The following is a 22,423-nucleotide window of genomic DNA, read 5'->3' on the forward strand; positions in this document are numbered from 1 at the left end:
TTATTCACGCGGTTCCCCCTGTGTCTTGTTTTCCCTACTAGCCCTTTCATGTCACTCATTTAGTCTCTGCACTCCCACCACTGACTTCTCCCCTCTTCCTCCTCCTCTTCCTCCTCCTCCTCCTCCTCCTCCTCCCCGTCTCCCCTCCACAGAGGACTACCCGTACCCTCTGGAGGAGCACAGCCCGTCCATCCCCGTCTCGCCCCCGCTGCCCCTCTCCGTCTGCCCCATGCCCAGCGTGCCGCCGCCCTCCCCACAGTCGGTCCCTCACCTCCAGACGCCCCTCTCCGACTCGGCCGGTCCCCCCCAGGGTCAGCTGCGGGTGGCGCGGGAGTGCCCCCAGAGCGCCAAGCCCCCGAGCGGCTCGCGGTCAGGCTCCGGCGTGGTGCGCAACAGCGCCCCCTCCCTAGGGGTCTGCCCGCACAGGAAGGACAAGCAGCTGGGGCCGAGCAGTGCCAGCGGGACTGGCGGCAAGCAGCAGAAGATCTCGCGTCGCCGGGCAACCAACGGATGGCTTCCTGTCGGCGTGGCGACTGAAAAGGAGGTGTTTGTCGTGGTACGTTGAGCTCCATTGATGGCAGGCTTGGGGACGTTCCCAGAAACTCGAGGGGATTTTTTTTCTTCTGTTTTTGTTTTAACGAGGGGGCCTTTGTGTTGTCAAGTGGAAGTCTGTGGGGTTAGGTTGACTTTCTAAAGCTGTAGCGTTTTAGCCATTGTGTTTTGCTTGACATTTAAGTTGTCAGGGCAGGAGTTTCTAAAACAGTCTTGTCTGTCTAAGACTGAGTTGAGTTTGTGTATGCCGTATGTAAGCAATTATTTCGGTCCACCTACTTAATGGAAATCAGGAAAGTAAACAGTTGCTACAACAACCAAAATAAACATGCTTAGTGTGTGTAGTTTTTTCTCAATTAGCAGGGTGTGGATTTGCTTCTGCTTCAGTCACAGAGAACATAAAAAAACACTCCACTTGGAATCCTGTGTAAATGGGCATTAGGTTAATGCAGGGATAATTTGTGTTTGCACCCGAGCATGACTGCTTTTAAATATGCTTCAGCACTAATTTGTTTGTATGTGTGTGCGTGTGTCTGTGTGATTTTGTGTGCGCTTTGTTTGTGTGAATGTGTGTGTATGTATGTGTGTGTGTGTACGTGTATGTGTCTGTTAATTTTCTGTATGTGCATAATTGTGTGTGTGTATGTGTGTCTGGGTGTATGACAACTGTGCGTGTGTCTGTGTGTGTGTGTAATTGTGTGTGTGTGTGTGTGTGTGTGTGTGTGTGTGTCCTCTCAGGGTGAGGAGACCATGGTCCTGCGTAGGTGTTACGACGCCGTGCAGAGGGCTGGTGAGGTGATCCGTGTCAGGGACACGGTGCTGCTCCGCTCGGGCCCCAGGAAGAAGTCCCTGCCCTACGTGGCCAAAGTGTCTGCCTTTTGGGAGGACCCCGAATCTGGTTAGTATTAACCGTGACAGGTTGTAGGATTTAGTCTTTAAGACTGCTCTGGTGTATTATTGAAATAGTGATTATCTTTTGATGTTTGCTGGAGTCTTTTGGGAATTGGACCCCTGTGTGGACTCTTTCTTTGTTCAGTAGTAGGCCTAGTAATGGTGTGTGCAGCATGCTGGCTGTGTAAATTGTATTGATGCCTAAAATTATAAAAGAATCTTTATTTAAAAATACGTGTGTCTGTCTGTCTGTCTGTCTGTCTGTCTGTCTGTCTGTCTGTCTGTTTGTGTGCGTGTGCGTGTTTGTTCTCCCTCCACAGGAGAGATGATGATGAGCCTGTTTTGGTACTATCGCCCAGAGCACACTCAGGGGGGCCGCAATCCCAGCATGCACTGTGAGGTGAGTGCTGGAAGCGTCCGCTCACGCTCACTCGCACCACGCACACCATGATGCAGAGGTGCTGGCAGGGTCTCCATGGGAACACAGTGTAAACAACCGGCTTCCTCTAATTCGGAGGTGCAGGAAGAAATAGCCCAGCACAGGCTTCCGTGAGGTCAATGAGCCCGCAGGAACAAATGCGCTATTCAGAGACGCGGCAGAGAGGGGGGGGGGGGGGGGGGGGGGTTGCAAACAGCTGCAACACAATTGGCTCAGCCTGTGCCGACCTTGTGTTTTTCCACCGAAAGCTATTAAGGACTAAGGGACCTCCTTTAGACCTGGCAGTTACACAAGGGGTAAATTGGCTAGTGGCATTTTATCTCTGATTGACCAGAGTCTGTTCCACCAACGCTTCTTCACCGACATCTCTGTGGCTGTGTAGATAATGTCCTTTAAGCGTCTCAGCTCGCATAATGGCACTGGGGGTGTCGACGCAGGTTCACATACACACTATAAAATATGCCGCTGCAAATGACATGGCCAAGGAATGAACTCTGGAATTCCACATCTGCTAAGCATGAGCAGAGTATAGTGTAATGTAATGGTTGGCTGCTCCCTGTTCTCAATGGATGTAATGTCTTATGTGTATAATTGTGCGATTAATATTAGGCAACTCTGTGCACGTATATGTGTTCAGTGTTCTTTAATTGTAAGTGTTAAAGAATGTTGGGTTCTAATGGCCCTGTTCCCTCTTACTCACAGATGTTAATAATATGTGCTTAGGGGTACTACTTACTTCTAACGGATTATAAAAGCTCTCTAGCTGGAATTAATGAAGTCATGTTAAGTAATTACTGGGGAAAGTAATTAATCTGTGATTTTTTAAATGATTAATCTGCTTGAAGCTTTTCTCGTTCTTTTAATGATTTTTCCTTTTTCCTATTTTTATTTCTCATTCCATCTCTACTCCTCCTTTGGCTCTTTATATATATATATATATATAATCTTTCTCTCCACCTTTTTCCATTTTTCTCTCTCTCTCCCTCTTTCTCTCTCTCTCTCTCTTTCATCAGAATGAGATTTTTGCGTCCCGCCATCAGGATGAAAACAGCGTGGCCTGCATTGAAGACAAGTGCTACGTGTTGACTTTAGCTCAGTACTGTAGGTAAGTGGCTCCCCCTCTCCCACTCTTTCTGCGTAGATCAGCATCGTAAACCCCAGGATGAAAGCACTCTTCAAGTCAATTGTGATCTCAGTGTGGGGGTGTTTAGTGTGTGACATTTAAAAACTCAATTTGCATAGCCTCACAATATCACTGTCACAGTTGCTGTGCCATTTCCGAGACTTCTCTCAGACAGATCGCAGACTGATAACGTCCTGCCTCCCCCATCTTTTCTTACCACCAACAAAGGGCTTTCGACTGACAAACCCTCTGTGGTAGTTATTGTCTGACTGTTTGTTTGTGTGTTGTTTTTATTTATTTTTTTAAAATTATTTTCCTCATAGATTTTGTGCCTTGGTGAAGCGTCACGCCGACGGTCTCCCCAAAAGTTCCCCCGTAGTGCCGCCTTCCCAGGGGTACTCCGTGCCCTCGCACCGCCGCGTACCCGCCAACGTGGACCCCGAGCTGGTCTTCGTCTGCCGCCACGTCTACGACTTCCGCTACGGACGGCTCCTGAAGAACCTGCAGTAGCGCTGGAGAGAGGGGGATGGGTGGGCGGGGGTGAGGAGAGCTTTGAAAGAGAGAGAGAGAGAGTAAGAAAGAGAGAGAGAGAGAGGTACAAGAAAGAGAGTGATGAAGATGGACTGAATGCAAGAGGTAATCAACAATGAATAGTTGTAGTCTCCTCACAAGTGAGTGAGTGAAAGAGTGAGAGAAAAAGTGATGGGTTAAAGTGGAATCCAGGGAACAGAGTTTTGGTTTGATGGCTCTTTCACTTAACTGGGCAGATTTGTATCCCCATCGTTGGACTTCTGGATTTTTTTACAATGAGAGTCACACATTATGAATTTAGATTAAATATGAGGCACAAATACTTTTACATGCAAAATGCCATAATATTATAATAGTTGGAGAGTCAACCTACTTGTTGATATATTTATTTGGTTTGTGGATAGTAATTCTTTTTAAGCCAGCCCGAGCACTTGTCAGAAGTGAAGGTACAATTATAATTGACTACAGGTCTTGATATTCTTTCTCCTTGTGTAAATTGTCCCATACTGGATCTAGTACATTGAGATCTATTTATTTATGAGAGGTTAGAAAATGTATTTATTTTTTGAAAAGTAATTTAAGATTATAAAGATTGGTTTCTTGTATTTTGGAAAAGGAAACAAATACAGTAGATCTTCATTCCTTAATTGCTCTTGTTCATGACTGAGAAGGAAGCCCAACATGTTATCCCCCCCCCCCCCCCCCCCCACATTACATGGGAGTAGTGGTGACCAGAGACTTTTGAACTGGAGGACCAAATATCCCAGGGTTCAGTGGACTGACATTGCAGGAAGCGGTCCGTATGGGGCCCCCTTCCATCCATCCTGTACCCTTCATACCATGTCTGATCGACCAATGAGATGAAGGTGTGGTCTGTTAATGCTCCAATCCTCCATGGCCCTGTGATTTGCCTTATGACTCTATAGGTGAAGCTTTAGGAAGTGTCACACTCAAGCCCCTCTACCTTCAACCCCCCCCCCCCACCCTCCTTCATCTTGTCCTCTGAAACAAGCCAAAGGTAATCATCCAAACACACCCCCCCCACACCCACATACACACACACAACCCTCTGTCCTGCCTTTTGCCCAGTCCCAGTTGCTCCCAACACCATTAGTTTGCACTAATAGATTAATCTGAGGTGTCCCTAGAGAGGTTTGACTCTGCCCAAGGCTTCACCTGCTACTGATTTTTTTTTTTTTAATATTTGGATATTATATATATATATAAAATGCTGAATGAAATACTGTGTATTTATGTATGTGAACATGAGCTGAAGGAGTCAGTATCTTGTTTATAACTGTAACCTGCCTGGGGGGAAGGGAGTATATGGGACGGTCTCGGAGCGTTTTAATGTGTGTGTGTGTGTGTGTGTGTGTGTGTGTGTGTGTGTTTTCACATGCACTCAGGCATGACACTCCATGGCCTCCATCCCATCGTAAAACTCCCTGCTCCCCCCACACACAAACACACTCACACACACACACACACACCGAGCATGTACGTTGACCGAGCTGGAACAACCTTAGCCACTGGTGTTGTCATAACGTGGTGATAATCATGTTTGAATGCTTTGAATGCTCAAGATGTGAAATATCTGTCTTAGATGGTCTGCTGTGCCTTTTTTTTATCATTGTTGGTTTCAGACTAAGAGAACCTGACAGTCCTGAGTTCCTGACATTTCCTTCTTCCTCGCGTATCTAACACAAATTCCAGCTGTCTCGCCTTTGACTCAGCCTGTCTTTGAAAAAACAGAGACATTCCTTAAAAGTCTGATTCTCTTTGGTTTTCCTGAAGTCCCCCCATCGATTGAGGTGGCTTTCCAGGTGACAAAGGTTTAAACAAGTGGAAGAAAAAGGAAAAAAAGAGATCAGAAGTTGCAATGCAAACCCACAGAATTACAGGGTGTCCTCTAGTTTCTCTGACGTATGAAAACTATGGCCCATTTAGTGTGTCATGGAGTATCAGATTAATGTTAGCATTTACAGACAATTCTGTCATAACTATATTGGTGTTAACTCAATAACTAATGTGTTTTGATTCTTTGCATTAAACATGTTTTAATTGGCAGCGCCCATGTATACTACAAATATGTCGTGCGGTTTATTTAGCCATTGAGTATAGAGAGATTTAATTGCATAAACGATGGAACTTTTTAGTAATATGTCCTAGCAATGGTCAATATGAAGGTATGTTTTTTTTTAGTACAGTTCAGTTTGTTTGGCTGATTTGAGAAGTCCCTGCCAATCATATCATTATCATGCTGAACTCCAGTGTTGTTGACCAAAAATGTGCTGCATCAGCAGAATTGTTTTTGTCTTAACAAAAAAAAACGCTTTCCTTGTAATTCTTGTATCTCACTTTTTACAGAAATGGTGGCTTGTTTTAGCATCATACCTTACCCCTGCATTCCTCAAAACATTTTAGCAAACTGAGCCTGTGTCATGTATCAAGACTTAAGACAACATGCCAGGTTAAGAGTGCTTCTCGGGAAGACTGACGGAAAACTACTGTGTCCTTGTGGTTAAGTCCGTCAAAGATCAGTATTGACAGGATTAGTTTTGTCTAAAAAAGGTTTTGGGTGTTTCTTTTTTTTTCTAAATGCCTTTGACATTGTCTGTCATCACTTGGAAATGGAATTACCAGACAAGAAATCCATACCAAAAAAATAAGGGGCAGAAAGGATTTAAAGTCACTCCTGGGTATATTAAAACCTCCGAATTCCAACATCTTTGCTCCTCTGACAGTGATGATGAAGATGATGATGATGATGATGTGTATACATATATATATTTCAACTCTAAGCATGGACGCCCGGGCATTCTTGGACTAGATCTAGCACAGTGCATTTGTATTATTTAAGATAGATCTGTATATTATCAGAGACAAATATTTAAATGGAATAAATAATATATGAGTTTGACATTGTCAAGTGTCTGTGTTATTTCTTTTGGAAAGAATATTAGTTTTTTCTTGCTGTCTATTGCGTTCAGCATGTTTTGTACATGACATTCAAACGGAAACCAGTCATTTTTGAAGACAACATCTGATGTTTAATTGTGTTTAAAATGTTTAAATAAAAAAAATGTTAAAATATTTCATTTTAAACAAAAGTAGGCATTCATTAAAATGTCATCTCTTTATCTGCACTGACATGGCATATGCCTTAACTGTCAAACCATATACATATTTTTTTTTTCTTTTTTCTCATAAATATTCACATCCATCTAGCTTAACAACATGGCGAGTTACATATTTTAATACAATGTCCACTACTAAGTTGACAGCACTTCCTGCCTACTCTGCTGAATCCACTCCAGGGTAAACACTTTAATGTGTAGTTCAAACAGTCGGACGTGTGTGCAAACAGCGTAACTGCTCTGGCAGTGTGCATGTCTGCCTCACTGTCATTGAGCTAAACAGTCACTGTAAAAACGTATGTGCCTCGTGAGGGGCTGCACCACGGCCTAATCGCCACACGGTGTCACGGTGAATCTGCCACTCGGAGGGAAAAGGGAGCAGAAAGCGGAGGGCGCTCAGCGTATTTCTGAAAGCTGGGAACCTTTTTAAACTTTTTACTGGTGCTTAGGCAGTGCTACATTCAGCATTAAAGGTAATCAGGTGATGACAAAGATATGGATCCATTTATTATCATTTTAGAATAATTCAAACATTAATAGAGCTTCAGATATTCTGCAAGGGCTTCTGCATACAAAACATTACTACTTTGTCGTTGTCTAGAGGTGTTGTTTAGGCACTACCATGTCTTTTTTTAAATGTATTACGTTATTGTTTAAAATACATTCTTTACAGCGATGCAATTGCCTTTTGAGGCATCCATTAATCTGATGTCATTTACCAGCAACAGAGTGAAAAACATACAAATGCAAAAACACACTGCCTAAGTGCACCTGGAAAAGAAAGCCATAAATCAAGTATTGAATTTTTCATGTTTTGAATGGATTAAACCGTGGAATTTATGTCTTGTAAGACGGGTCAGCTTTTAAGAAGCCAGATGGATAGCTCAGCCAAAATCATATTAAAACTGATTTCCTTCTTTCTATCCATACAGTGAGTTGGCCAATCCATAACTTGGGTCCTGAAGTGTGGCCCAATGCTGATGTGTGTCTGAAATGATCATTCCATTCTTCGTGCAGGTTGCCCCTGTTTCATGTTAAACACTGGATATGAAGAGGAAAACATACTGTAAGATAAACGGGGGGACTGGAACACAAATATAGACCCTTTCAACAATAAAAACAAAAACAATGCTTGAACGTTCTATTTGGGCCCCAATCTACTTCCTCTGCATTAAGATAACATATGAATGTTAAGAAGGAAGTCTTGTGGGGCCAACTATGATGCTGATAATGGAACGCTCTTGAAAGGGTCTATATCTATGGATCAAAGATTCTAGAACAGAGCTCTGTTCTAGAATCTTTGCTATGGATACTGCTCTATAATTCAAATTTATATAAGAATTCTGTTAAATTACCTGATTCATCTGATGACATCTAAATGCCTGTAATAGTTTAAGCAAATGTCACATGACATACATGAAATATGAAACATACAGACACATTCACTCACTTTAGTTATTAAAATATGACTGTCTCAGTTTTCTTAATACCGTTTCATATACAGCTATATAGGTGTGTTGTTGCCATTGAGTAGTGTATCACTCGTATGCAAAGTTCATTCGCGAATGTATTTGTGTTTGTCAGGGGCGTCACTAGAACCTCTACTGTTGCTACAAATGCAGCTCTTAATAGGACCACATCCTTTTTTCATGCAAATGAGTTGGCAGATTACATACACACTTGAGTTTCAATCAGAAGAACTGATGCATTGAATACAACAAAAGAAGTCCTTCAAAGTCGAGTTTCTCACAAAGTAAGAGAAACATGCGTCACCCACAAACAGACTCACTCAGTTTTAAAAGTAGGTAGTGGTTGTTGTGGTGTGGATGATACAGTGACACTCTATTCAAGCCTTCAGTTGTAAGCATGGCATAACCGTGTTATAAGCATGTTATGAACACATGCTATAGACAGAGCCTGTCTTCCTCATCACACAATTATTTGACAGGATCATATTTTCTTATCAGAAATGTTTGTTGCTGTGATTGCTCTCAGGCAGTTACTGGTAATGTCAATGTGTTAGGCTATAATATGGACTGTCTACACTGACTGCAATGACATATCAAGTGTTACTATATCCAATTTGTGTATTACTTCAGTGACTTTTGATTATGTTTTAAATCTGCCCCCTACTGTTCCATATTACCATTCATAGAAATGTTTACCAAGAATTAGTTGTCAGTTGAAAGTTAGACTTCATTAATATAGTCACATAAAAGTTAGATGTTATAAATGTAGTCATGTATACACACCAACAAACAATAGCCTTGTTTTCGGCTAGATATAATCCGTGTTACACAAAATGTTCAATTCACCAGATGGGTTTTGTTCAATATTACCATTGCAAAGTGTGCTCTCATTAGATAGATGTCCAATATTTATCAGTGGTTATGGATGTATTTTAAAAGGCACACTAACATCTTTAAAATATCTAGTAGTAGGCCTATTATCAGGTGAACTGCCTCATTTATGCATGGTCCCATCTCCCTCTGACAATCATGGCAAGAATTGCTTTTCAATTTCTTTCACCGGCATCAACAACATAGTGGGTCAAAATATGTAATTATTTCTAGGAAACCATGAGGCCATAGAGGCTCACTGGGGTTTAGCAGTAAAAGGACACGATGTGAATCCTGTGAAAGTCTCATTGCTTCCACCCCAGCCAGGCTGGCATGACCAACTCCCTCTCCCCTACAATATAAAACAGATCGCTGATGTTTTTTCATTAGAACCCTTCACTAAAGATGATGCATGAAGCCCTCTTACAGAGGGAGAGAAGGAGGGAATAAGAGAGAGAGAGAGAGAGAAATGAGAAAGAAAGAGAAGAGAGTTAGATGAGAGAGCAGGCCATGTAAAGGTAATCAGGGCCTTAATGAATATGCATGCTACTCATTTATAGCCACAATTAGCTAACAGGCTTTAAATGTCACAGCAACAGTAGCTTGCCTAACTGTCTGCATGAATTTGATAAGGGATTACCAGTTTAACCGAAAATTGTTTTTCCGGATATAACCATGTAAAGCCTGAAGACCAGGAAAGCATTCATATATTGTTCTGATGTGCATGGTGTTGTGTATGCATGGCATCCAGCCATTATAGTGCATTATAAGTGTTGGGACATCAAAAATGCAGATTACAGATGGTTTCTCCCATGGAGTGTGTGAACGGCAAAACTGAAATTACTGGCACATTTGTGTATCATTTCTTGTGTAAAACAATCTCTGTATATTATCATAATACAAGGCATAGTATATGTGTGGAACATATGAGGAGGAATTAGGAACTTGTTTCATCTAAAAAATGAATGTGTTTAAGCAAGATTTTTATCATACCTTGTAACCACAAACTCTGTTCAGAAAACTGTTTCATTGGACCTAGACATTTGTTGAATACTTATGCATTTCTTCAGTGGCTTTTTGAAGCACTAGCACTGCAGACACCTTCATCTACAGGGCCTATGCAGTACCTAGATTTAGCTTTTTCCCCATTTCACTTTGGCTGAATGACGTGCTGCAGAGCCATAATGAGATGCAGCAGGCTCAGAATTCTCACCGTGTTTATGCCCTCCTGCTCTATCTTCATCCTTAGCAGTGTGCACCTGTTGTGCAATTTCCTGTTAACAGTGAGATCTGATCTGGAATCTACCTTTCCGTGTGCTTTTTACTTGAACGCACACACACTCTCTCTCTCTCTCTCTGAGTGGGTTTCGCCTCTGTGCAAAAATGTGTCTTGCTGTTAGATAGCATGTTAAAAAAGTACCTTGAGAGAGGTGAGAAACTGACGTTTCTGTTTTCTGCAGTGTGGATGTCAACAGTTTGTCTGTTCCGTAATAACATGCTCAGGGCGAAGAAACAAACAAGATATTGAGTCTCCCTTAAAGAAAATCCACACATCTACTACTACTACTCCTGTATCAAAGTGTAATTTCAGCAGACAATTGTCTCCCAATCGGTCCTCTTGACATAGAAAGCACAGATGTTTTTTGGAAGACTCTTGTGGCTATATTCACTCACTGCATCTATCATTGGTCTCTCAAACACAAAGAGGTTTCTGTCCATATTGGCTGATCTCTCTTTCTGTGTATGTGTGCTGTGTATGTTTTAGTGTGTGCTTGTTTATCCAAGTGAAGACAGCAATATTTCATGAACAAACTATCCCTAGACACCTAACAAGGGTCCATGTGACCATATGTTTTTTTTTTTTTTCAAAAGCAAATATCTATTAATCATTTGACCTGATTGTCGGTAATTAACCACATCAATGAAGAACACAGCCCAAGAGTGTCATCTGAACGGGACGTTGATTAATCCGCCAACCGCGCCAGATAATGGCGGCGTTTCCTTTGGATATTTTTCATTCCTTAATGACATCTCGGGGAGAGTTAGTCATGCTCACTGTTCCTACCTCACTGTGTTTCATCACTCTGCCATCGTAATTCCCTCTCTGGAGTGCTTGGATGACCTGTTCGTCTGAGTGGTGAAATCCTCAAATCTGTGCTGCTTCAATTGTGGTCTTACACCTTGCAACTTGAATGTCCAGGGTAAAATTGTGCCTTCCAAATCAAACATGGACCATAAGCAATTATATTGGTGAAACATGGCCTCTTTGATTTCGAGTTCTGCTTATTGTGAACGAACCTTTTAATGAAATAATTAAAAGATATTTGTAGTGGCAAAGTAGTGTAATTTCTTTATCTTGCAGAACATTGAAATATATTCCACAATATCCCATTATATGCAAAAGTAGATTGAGGTTTCTTCCATCAGGTATTTTTCATCAGAGGAATTCTCATACTATTATTCTCAGTGTAACATTCTGAAATGCACACATTTTTATATTGTCATTGGAATGAGATTGAGCCTGAAGCCAAGTAAATCTCCAGGAGGCTAGCTCCTGCAAATTGAATCCCCTACACCTTTGACCTCCTCAAAGAAAGATGCAGAAATAAGGTGTGTGTGGTGTGTGTGTGTGTGTGTGTGTGTATTCAAATGAACATGGGTTAGGTTGAGATTTCTCACCCGAGCCCTTCACCAAGTGAATCATTTTGCCCCTCTTCTCCACCCTCTTCTACCCCCCCCCAACCCCCCCCCCCCCCCATCCACACCCAGCACCTGACCTTAACCAGACTCCTCCAGCACAGAAAGCGTCCGAGGTGTCAGGCTGTGGCATTGGATGCCCCCACGCCGCTGGGCCGCCACCTGATGTGATTATCGAGTCCAGCAGCCCTGACAGCTCCAGCCTAATTGGCACGCAGCAGCGCTGCACCGGCAGGGGCCTCGGGAGTCTGGCGAGCCGGGACAGACGAGACAGGTTGACAAATACGGCATGACGTCACTAACGAGGACGACCTCTCGCTGCGGGTTTTTCACGGCGACAATTGTATCGATCAGTCCCATTTACATGCAGTGAAATGAGCAAAGGCGTGAGCCTTATCGCAGAAAACACACTAGGTCTTAATGGGGGACAGGGGAAATTAATGAAATTAAGACTCACAATAAGGTGCCGGGGAAAACTGGGTTAATGGCACTGGTCATAATGGCAGCAATTTTCAACCAGAACAGAATGAAAAGAGGAAGTGTGTTTTGTGCCATCATTCAAATGTGTCAGAGTGGCTCCACTAGAACATTAGTTGAGGAAGTCATTGATTGCCGTGGTTACCTATGTATTGTTGGTAGTAAAAACATCACCATCAAATCATACATGTAGAGAACAGCCAAATAGCCAGACGTAATTTCCGCTATTGTTTGGGTAATAGATAGTGTTTTTAACCTCTCATCTGTAAAAGTTCCTGCATGAAAAAAACATGGCGCTGGTGCAGAGGAAAATCACAGACCAAGTCTGGAGAGACATCACATCACAGCTGGCCCCTTAAACAGCTGAGTGGGAACGCCAACAATTCATCATTATTAGTGGATGTTGCCTGTGTTAGAAATAAACAGCCGTGTTGAGAACATTCTAGAATTAATTGGTCCCCCTTAGAGAGGAGGATTAGTAAGCAAATCCAGACAGCAAATGTTAACAAATGGCATCAGTAATCTCCTCATGTTCTTGTCTCTTCAAATCTGTGAAAGTAAGAAGTGGTAGTGTTTTGAAAATGATAAATAAAAGGTGTTTCAAGACACAGCTATCAAGATTTTCATGCTCAGCTATTATGCTTGGCTATTATCCAATTTTCTCTGCAATAATCTTGTTGGCTTGTTTGCAGACTGTGTTTGAGCATCAAATGGTGTTATTTTGTCAAATCAAATGAGCTCTTATTCATCTTGCTGCCTAAGCATGCCTCTTTCCTCCTCTCGTACATACTCACTTTCCTACATCTCATCTCATCCTGTGGTTTTCAAAATAAGGGCAGAGGTCCCTGTAACAATAGGATTGTTTTTTTAAAGCGATGGTTCGGAGTAATTTCACTCTAGGGTCCTTTGCACCATGACCCCGAGCCAAACACCCTCCCAGAACCTGTTTTCCCTTGGTTGAACCCTGGTCGAGTAGCGCTGTCAGAAACTAATGAGTTTCTGCAGGCGTAATGGAACCAACTTTTACCTCGTAAATTACCCCACTAATAATGCCCTGAATGGTATGAAACTTCTACAGTATGTTCTTTACTCATAAAACGAGGCATTGGAAAGTTTGTAGGTACACCAGGAGTTTATTTAAATAACACTTGACTGATGGATGCTACTATCTGCTACTATACCGCTGCGTCAACGTTACTTTCCTGATTTGGGAAAAGCCCATAAAAGTCCTGGCAGGCAAGCAAGCTAATCTAACAGGGACTCTACTTTCCAGTTAATTCAGTGTGTTCCCAAATGCTTCAAGAAATGTCATGTCTTAACCCATAACACGCAATAGTTTGGAACATGTTAGGCTACATGTCGGTGTTGAAGTGTTTAGATTCCCAGCGCTAGCCTAGTAGGCATTTTAACAGCAACTATGGCTATGCGCTAACACCAGTCAGCTGAGTTTAATGTGGTGGTGCACCCCTCTGGTTTATACAGTGTTTATGTTAGCTAACTGTATATGGATGTGTTGCTATCAGAGCAAAACGTTAGAGATGGCGCATGACATGCAGTGATGCCTCGTATATAAAAAAAAAAAAAAAAAGTTAGTTAACTTCCAAACAGACTGTGGGGCCACCTGTAATATCATCCCCATCGACCTACTAAACCCAGATACACAGTTAGAGCACACTGAGAAAGTACTAGTGATGTATAACAAGACCAAGTTGACTCCTCTGGGTACATGTAAGGTTAAGGTCAGAAACCCCAGAAACAACAAACTATACAGATTAGAGTTTCAAGTGGTTAACCAGAATAGCAGAATCCCTTTACTGGGCAGAAAAGCCAGCGAGGCAATGAAGTTGATAAAAGTACAGTACGAGAACATTCTGGCTATAGACAGCATAGTGAAGAAAGAGCCGAGCCCAATGACAAAGGGAGAACACGTGACCATGGACAAAATAAAGGAAGAGTTTGAGGATGTGTTCACCGGAGATGGCTGCATGGAGGGTGAATATAAAATAGAGATAGATGACAGAGTACCACCAGTGAAACTGCCAAAACGCAGAGTGCCTGTAGCTATGATGACACCTCTACAAGAGGAACTCAAAGATCTAGAGAGAAGAGGGGTAATCACACCAGTGGAACGCAGCACTGACTGGATCAGTAGCATGGTCGCAGTGAGAAAACCTAATGGGAAGCTGAGGATCTGTATAGACCCAAAACCTCTGAATCGGGCACTAAAAAGAAGTCACTATCCACTCCCAACTATAGATGACATCCTGCCGGAGATGTCAAAGGCAAAGGTGTTCACAGTCTGCGACGTGAAGCAAGGCTTCTGGCACATCAAACTAGAGGAAGAGTCGAGCTACCTCACCACATTCGCCACCCCATTTGGTCGCTTCCATTGGCTAAGGATGCCGATGGGAATAAGCCCAGCACTGGAAGTGTTCCAAAGAAAGCTCATGCAGGCCCTGGAGGGTCTCCCAGGAGTCTACATCATAGCAGATGATGTGTTAATCACGGGGGAAGGAGCAACATAAGTGGAGGCAGAAAAGGACCATCACGAGAAAGTCAGAATCTTTCTAAGCAGGTGCAGAGAGCGCAACATCAAGCTGAACGCGGACAAATTCAAGCTCAGACAAAAAGAGGTACCCTACATAGGTTATCTGCTCACGGCCGATGGACTGAGGATTGACCCGGAGAAAGTACGGGCAATCAGAGAGATGCCAAGGCCAACAGACGTGAAAGGGGTGCAGAGACTAGTTGGGATGGTCAACTATCTTTCTAAGTTCTATGACCACCTCTCAGATGACTGTGAGATTCTGAGACAACTCACGTGCAAGGAGAACATGTAGGAATGGACAGACATCCACCCAAGAAGGGGCGTTTCAAAGGCTGAAAGACAAAATCGCTAAAGCACCAGTCCTACAGTACTACAACAAGGAAGAGGAGTTGACACTTCAGTGTGATGCATCAGACACAGGACTGGGGGCCGCCCTGACAGAAAGGTAAACCGGTAGCATTTGGCAGTAGGGCACTCACACCAACTGAAAAGGGCTATGCCCAAATAGAGAAAGAATGTTTAGCCATCGTGTTTGGGATGGAAAAGTTCCATCAGTATACTTATGGTAGAGAGGGCACAGTACAAAGTGACCACAAGCCTCTAGAGAATATACACAGCAAGCCCTTACTTAGTGCACCTAAGAGACTGCAGAGAATGCTACTCAGGCTGCAGCAGTATGATATTAGTGTGACCTATGTTCCAGGCAGGGATATGTTACTTGCAGACACGCTGAGTAGAGCATACTTACCAGAGAGCACTAAGGGAGAGAGTGAGACAGATATAGAGACTGTAAACATGGTCAGCTAGCTACCCATTTTAGCAGAGAGGCTGAGTGCCATCAGGGCTGCAACAAAAGATGACACAAAGTTACAGAGTGTGGCAAATAGAATACTGTCAGGGTGGCCCAAGAGAAAAAAGGACTTACCAAGTGACATCAGGCACTACCACACTTTCCAAGATGAACTGAGTTTCTAGGATGGCATAGTGTTCCGAGGGGACAGAGCCGTAATACCTGACACACTCAGGGTGGACATCACTCACAGGATCCACTCCTCTCACCTGGGAATAGAAGGATGTCTGAGGCGAGCGAGGGAGTGTGTATAGACCCTTTCAACAACAAAAAACAAAAACAATGCTTGAACGTTCTATTTGGGCCCCAATCTACTTCCTCTGCATTAAGATAACATATGGAATGTTAAAAAGGAAGTCTTGTGGGGCCTATGATGCTGATAACTATGATGCTGATAATGGAACCCTCTTGAAAGGGTCCATACTGGCTTGGAATGAATGAGGAGATCAAGACCTTCATCTCCAAATGTGACATATGTAGGTCAGTGGACCCAAAGCAACAAAGAGACACTACACCCACATGACATGGCAAGCAGACCCTGGGCCTAGGTAGGAACTGACCTTTTCTCCTTTCACAATAAAGACTATCTGATCTGAACAGTAGACTATTATTCAAACTTTTGGGAGGTCGATTATCTACCTGACAATAAGAGTAACACAGTGATAAAAAAAACTCAAGGCCCACTTTGCCCGACAGGGGATTCCGGACATTGTTATCTCAGATAACAGACCCCAATACGCATCACTAGAGTTTCAGCACTTCAGCCAAAAGTGGGGCTTTGAACACAGGACATCGTCGCCGGGATACCCGCAGAGTAATGGGAAGGCGGAGTCAGCGGTGAAATCAGCCAAGCGCCTGATGCTGAAGGCTGCAGCAGCGAGACAGGATCCGTACTTGGCCATGCTGGATCATCGCAACACACCGAGCCAGGGCCTCAACACAAGCCCGGCACAGAGACTCCTAAGCAGGAGGACCAGGACCCTGCTTCCCACAAAGGACACTCTGCTGAAGTCAGAGGTAACACACAACGAACAGGGACTGAAATACAACAGACAGAGACAGGAAAAGTACTACAACCGCACAGCAAAAGACATGGACACTCTGGAAAGAAGGGACAGTGTGAGAGTACAGCCCTGTGACACAGTCCAACAAAAAAAGCGAAAGTGGTCCAACAGGTGAGCCATAGATCATATGAGGTGGTTATGTTGTTAGATCCGTTGTAAATGAGCAGAGCATATGGTACACGTGTGTTAGGCTACACTAGAATACCTATATTCAGGAAAAGAGACTAACAAGTTTGTTGCACTAGAATACCTAAGTTCAGGGAAAAAGACTAACTTGAAAAAAGAAAAAGAAAGATGTAACAATAGGATTATTTATTTAAGTACTGTTGTACGGGAGACGGATTTAGAGATTACACCGCACACGCGGAGCAGTTCGGATAACGTTACTAAGAGAGTTGATGACTGCACACCAATAAAGTTCAAGTAAGCAAGACTGATTTAATCGTCCATTATGTATAGTCTAGATAGAGACAGAACATAATGAAACAGTCCCAACTACAATTACAGTAAAGCAAGTCTACTCTCTTTCCAGATACTACTGGTGCAGGCACGTGCAGAGAAGGGGGGCTACAGGGGCTCTAGCACTTACCCTTTTGCCCCTTTGATGTCCAAGTGCCCTTTTGACAAGACCCGTTTTTTTACTTTTTAAAATTTGTAATACTTCCGCTAGTTCCAACGTGAATATTCACTAAAATGTCTCATTAATAGTTTGTGAAATTAGAAATTTACAATAATACATTTTTTCTGTGTTGAGACCTCTCCAGAATAAGTCCCGCCTCCTAACTTATACCCGCCTCCTATACTACTTAAACGGCACCGACAATCAAAAAATCCAGTGGAAACTAGATGGCAGAAGTGTGTAGGCCAATCTGCCCACCAGCTTTTTCTACTTCGCTATACAGATGTTTTATCGGTATGATATTTCGAAACGCCATGTTATTTCCCATAGACAATCGACGCCAGGAAGTTGGATGGATACGGAAGTTACGGAGGCGGGACTTATTCTGGAGAGGTCTATAGAGCTGGTAAGTCCCGCCCATCCGCTAAACCCCCAGTGTGAGAATGCATGGAGGTCTATGGAGCTGTACCCCTCAAAATCCACTTTTCTTGGGATATAATTTTTTTTCAAGTAATTTGAATATTGTATTCGAAAGGGGAGGCAAAGAAAATAAACTTGGTGGAGTATTATATTTTTAAAGTCACTTAATTGTTCTAAAAAGCCTTTCAAACGTGTCAATGATGTCGCTCATTAGCACAATGCTAGCGTGTTTTGGGCAACAATGACCCAAACTGTAAGAAATCAAAAGGACATAAGTACTCGTTCATTCAACTTTTGACCTATAACCCATGTTGAAGTTATACAAACTACAATCAAATCTGAGATTTGTCAACGACAATCAGGTGAAAGACAAATTTAGCCGTCTAGCTCCATTGACTCCCATTCATTCTGCACTCATGGCAATCGCCCCCAGTGGAAATCTGGTGGAACTGCAACCAAAATTCGGTACAATGGGACTTAATACGGAGTGGCCAGGCTCTCCGTAGACGGGCTCTGCTTGCATTAACGATTTTTCAAACTAGAGGTCCAGCGGGGATAGCGGAAAGGGCGGGACTTACCAGCTCTATTGAAATGCCTTGCGGCCACCAATCCGTGACGTCATACATTCAGTGAACTTTCAGAAGGTGCACGCAGGCACAGTGCTGCAGGAGACATTTGGGAGCACGGTAAGGTCACTTGGCACATGCAATAGTATTCAGCTTAGAGATAGAGAATACAATGTTTATAATTGTTTTATGTTTAATGAAGTAGGCTATCAAACCCGTTTCAACCATGTCATGGTCCATCCATTTCAATAACCTGGCAGCTTCGAAAATCTAAGGCTGAACGTTCATAACATATTCTGTTTAGGTTACTATGTTATAGTAGCTTAGGTTAGTAGACCTAGTTCATAAAACAGAGTAGGCAAACCTTTTCTAAATCGTCATAAGCCGACGACATAGGCTGTAGTTGTTTAACTAACCCAACTCCACACGTCGTTCTCTGTTTACAGTAGGCTACATTACGCGTCATTCACTCAGTGGCCACACGCACAGCACGTGAATCTGCAAGACACCAGCTTGCTAATGGTGGTAGTTCACTGTGATAAACATAAAAATGATAGCCTGACAAGCCAGACTAGGCAATAACATATTTGCTGCCGCTAGGATTAGGGTTAAATGCCGCACTCATTTAAGTTTTAAATAAAGTTTTCACGTTTTCTGAAAATTTTGTTCCATGTGCCCTTTTAAATTTGAACCCCTGCCCCTTCAAAGGTCTCTGCACGCCCCTGTACTGGTGGCCAGAAGTTTCTTGGTGTTTCATGCCCCGAACATTGTCTTCAAGGCAGCGATGCCTGGAAGGCGCTATGGTTAGGCATGGGTTAAGGTTAACATTAGGATTAGGTTTAGGATAAGGTGCCTTTAAGTCGATGGTGGCAGCGTCACCTGGAAGACAAAGTTGGGAGCATAAAACATCATTGAGCTTGCAGAAGAGTTAGAGAGAGAGGGAGGGGGGGAGGGAGGGATGAGTAGGTGCAGCTATAAAAGATGTCATTTCTGTCGGAACCCACTGCCTCCACGAAGGGCATTAAGGGACAGAACAGCAAATGCAGTCTCAGGTTCCTAAATGAGGAGGGAGTATGTATCAGCACAATGCAGCTCAAGAGCCAGGACACACTCGCTCTTAATTAGCTCACAGTTTGGGGCCACTCTGCTTTGTGTGCTTGGTCCTCAAGCCCTCTCGTTCCAGGTGGGGGACAATGACAAGGACCAGAGGGAGCTGGAGAGCCGCTTTTACTGCTCTCGCATGATCACACCACCACTTAACCAGATTTTTTTTTTTGGCTGATTCGTAGATGTTGATGTCATAAGCCTGATTCATTTCTGCATCAATCAAGCTCTCGTCAGGAGGTCTGTTTTTGATGACAAATACTGTTAGCTTGCGCCAGCTTTGAAAGTGAGACTTTTGAAGTCTGATACACACAAAATGTTGCTTTTCTTTGTTGGATGCTTTTTCATCCAGTTTACAAACAATTGTCAGGGCATTTTGCTGCTCGACACTACACTGTATTGATGCTTATACCCCTAAATAGCACACATATATAATGTATACATCAATCTTTTGAAATATCACTACACATATTAATATTGAAAAAAACACAAATATAACTTTATTTTTTGTTAGACATTGAATAATGTTTTTGCAAACCAAGCCACCTTTTCTCCTCTGGCACATGAAGCCCTTTGTGTCCCACACCACAGCCACTCAGCCTTACCAATGGCACTCTTAGTCACCAAGGGACCTCTGACTCAGCGCGCAGGATCAAGAGGCACTCGAGGAGGCTCACAGGAATCAATAATCAGTTAACGGAGCCATTTGCTGCTGCTGCTGCTGAATATGTAACTGACTGGCAACTTCTTTTAGCCTGGGTGAACCCAGACGAACCTGTACATTTTGAATTTGCTCTGCAGGTGCGTCTGGAAAGGATCCCACTGGCGCGTCTGTGTTTACCCAGGCTAAACTTCTCTCATTCTTATGATCCATTTATTTCTAAAGTGGCTTGAGAATAAAAAAAAAAATCCTCCAAGTTCACAAGACTATGTGCTTTCACCAGACTAAGTGTGCTTTAGATTCCACTCTTCATCCACATCATTTTTCATGAATGTTTATGACAGAGTATGGTGAAGGACATCAAACAAACAGCAACTATTTTTAAATGAAAATGCATGCACTGATAAGAGACTACCGAGAGCTTGTCTCTACTTACGTCGTACTTTAGAAAAGACCTGTGTGCAGGGAGACAAATATTTATTCTGACACCTGCTTGATTGCTTTTGAATATCGCCTAATTGCTCACCATGTTGGAGGCAATCATCACTAATGAGCAAAGTTAGGCCCATATGTCTGGTGCATTTACATTCAGCGAAAGGCATTAGCATCACATACATAGTTTCACACTTTATTGCGTTCTGACATTATACTTCACACTTATGTGATAATAAACAATCTGAGTATGCTACAGGGACGGAGCATTTGTCATAAAATATTTAAAAGATAAAAAAATCACCAAATAAGTCAGGTTTAATTTCATTGTATTTGTCAACATACATTTAAATTCACATACATGACATCTGAACCATAGCCATTACAAGCTAAACAAATACTTTGGGAATGTGCAGTACACTGCAAAAACAAAGTTATCTAGTATACACTAACACGTCACAGTATAAAGTGCATGGCACATTAAGGAAGAAAATAAGATAACACAAAACACTTATATGACATTTACAGCAAAACCAAATATATTTTACATGTTATCTGCCATTAAGGCTGAGATAATAGAAAATCAGTAACACCTGCTGTATGTAGATGTCTCTAAAGTGATCACATGACCAAAAGTCTTAGAGTAGTTTCAAATTCCATGAGAGTGCTGGTTTATACACCTTTGTTTTCAAACACTGTGTTGAAGCAGCTCTAAGTGGATTTGCACTCAACAGTTCTTATTCAATTTCATCCCAATGACACATAAGTGGATTGGGATCTGCCAGCTGGATAGACACTCTGCAGGGTGGATTAATGATTGGATTGACAATGCACTTCAATTCAATAAGCTTGCCTTTTGGCATGGGGCATCATTTTGTGGTAAAAGGAAAAGAATAACAACTATTCTAAAAAAGCCATGAAAGGAATGCCCTAGTTGCAGGTGGTGCTCAGGTGCTCCATGGCATTCAGATGACCCTTCACAAGTTGACCAGTGTGTATCATGTTAACATGCTACTCAGTGCGATAACATTCCCACCTCCAGCTCTCCAGTGTTTGACATTATACGAGAAGATGGACTGTGCGCAATCAATGCTTTCCTGGTCTCTGGAGCCCGCCCGCAACCCCAATCCCTCAGCTGCGGATGAGGTCATTGTCTGTCATATCCAATTCTGTCAAGGTTTGATGGATTTTATGGTCTCACATCTGTCTTCATTGTTGTTGCGCTGCTGCGCTAGGTGATAAACCGAAGCCTATCTTCATAAGAACTGTGTCAGTCAGTACAGTGATATTTTTATGTGTGTCTGAACAGTATTCAGTGTCGTTATTTCCTTGATGCATACAATTAGATGCTGAACTCAGAAAGACAACAAAATTCTAGTATTTGATACAGCCTCTTCCAGAGTTGAGCAACTACAGCCCTATACTCACTTCAAAGGCACGCACCTAGTTTGTCTCTCACATTCACTGACTGCATTCATCTGCCAAACACGTCTCAACTGTCAAAAGGTTTGAGAGTTCCTCTTGAATCTGGCTCTTAAGCTGTATTCTTCTGTGGATGAAGAGGCTTTCTAAAGTAGGTAAAATCAATATCACATTCTATATCTGTAATCTGGATTTGGTTTGACAATCAAAGGACTATCAAACAGACAATTAAAAAAAAAACAACTTAAAGTCTTAAAGGAGACAGACAATCAAAAATCCTTTTTACCTTGTCTTTGTTGAATAACGGTAGTCTACCCGCATTCAAGAACATACGAAAAGAGTTAAATATTCTGAACATCTCCGTTTCATAGAAATTCCTCTTTTAGAACTGTTGGGCCAATCTGAACAATGGATACAAATGACATAAAATGTATCTCACTGCCCCCCCCCCCCCCCCCCCCCACTCTCATTCTATTTCTTCCTCTTCAAAATAATTTGCACACACCCGCTCTCCCACCCCCTACGGCAAGTAAATTGCAGCAGTGTTCGCA

General features: G+C 42.7%; 1 protein-coding gene and 1 long non-coding RNA gene across 9 annotated transcripts in view; one reads left to right on the plus strand and one right to left on the minus strand.

The window, feature by feature from the left end:
- Positions 1-6,461, plus strand: part of bahd1 (bromo adjacent homology domain containing 1) — a 31,577-nt gene extending 25,116 nt beyond the window's left edge. For all 8 annotated transcript variants that reach the window (XM_042072567.1, XM_042072566.1, XM_042072574.1 and 5 more), the window contains exons 3-7: positions 153-556; positions 1,291-1,450; positions 1,764-1,843; positions 2,896-2,987; positions 3,329-6,461. In XM_042072567.1, the coding sequence (XP_041928501.1) occupies positions 153-556; positions 1,291-1,450; positions 1,764-1,843; positions 2,896-2,987; positions 3,329-3,515 (923 nt within the window). In that variant the 3' untranslated portion in view covers positions 3,516-6,461. The remainder of the gene's footprint in view (positions 1-152; positions 557-1,290; positions 1,451-1,763; positions 1,844-2,895; positions 2,988-3,328) is intronic.
- A 1,073-nt stretch (positions 6,462-7,534) lies between these two features.
- Positions 7,535-15,887, minus strand: LOC121693217. Its single transcript, XR_006025433.1, has 3 exons — positions 15,660-15,887; positions 8,029-8,055; positions 7,535-7,714 (listed from the first exon to the last, which is right to left on the minus strand). It is a non-coding gene; the product is annotated as an uncharacterized LOC121693217 (long non-coding RNA).
- Positions 15,888-22,423: the final 6,536 nt, after the last annotated feature.

The sequence above is a fragment of the Alosa sapidissima genome, chromosome 19, assembly GCF_018492685.1.
Source record: "Alosa sapidissima isolate fAloSap1 chromosome 19, fAloSap1.pri, whole genome shotgun sequence".
Taxonomy (NCBI): Eukaryota; Metazoa; Chordata; class Actinopteri; order Clupeiformes; family Clupeidae; genus Alosa; species Alosa sapidissima.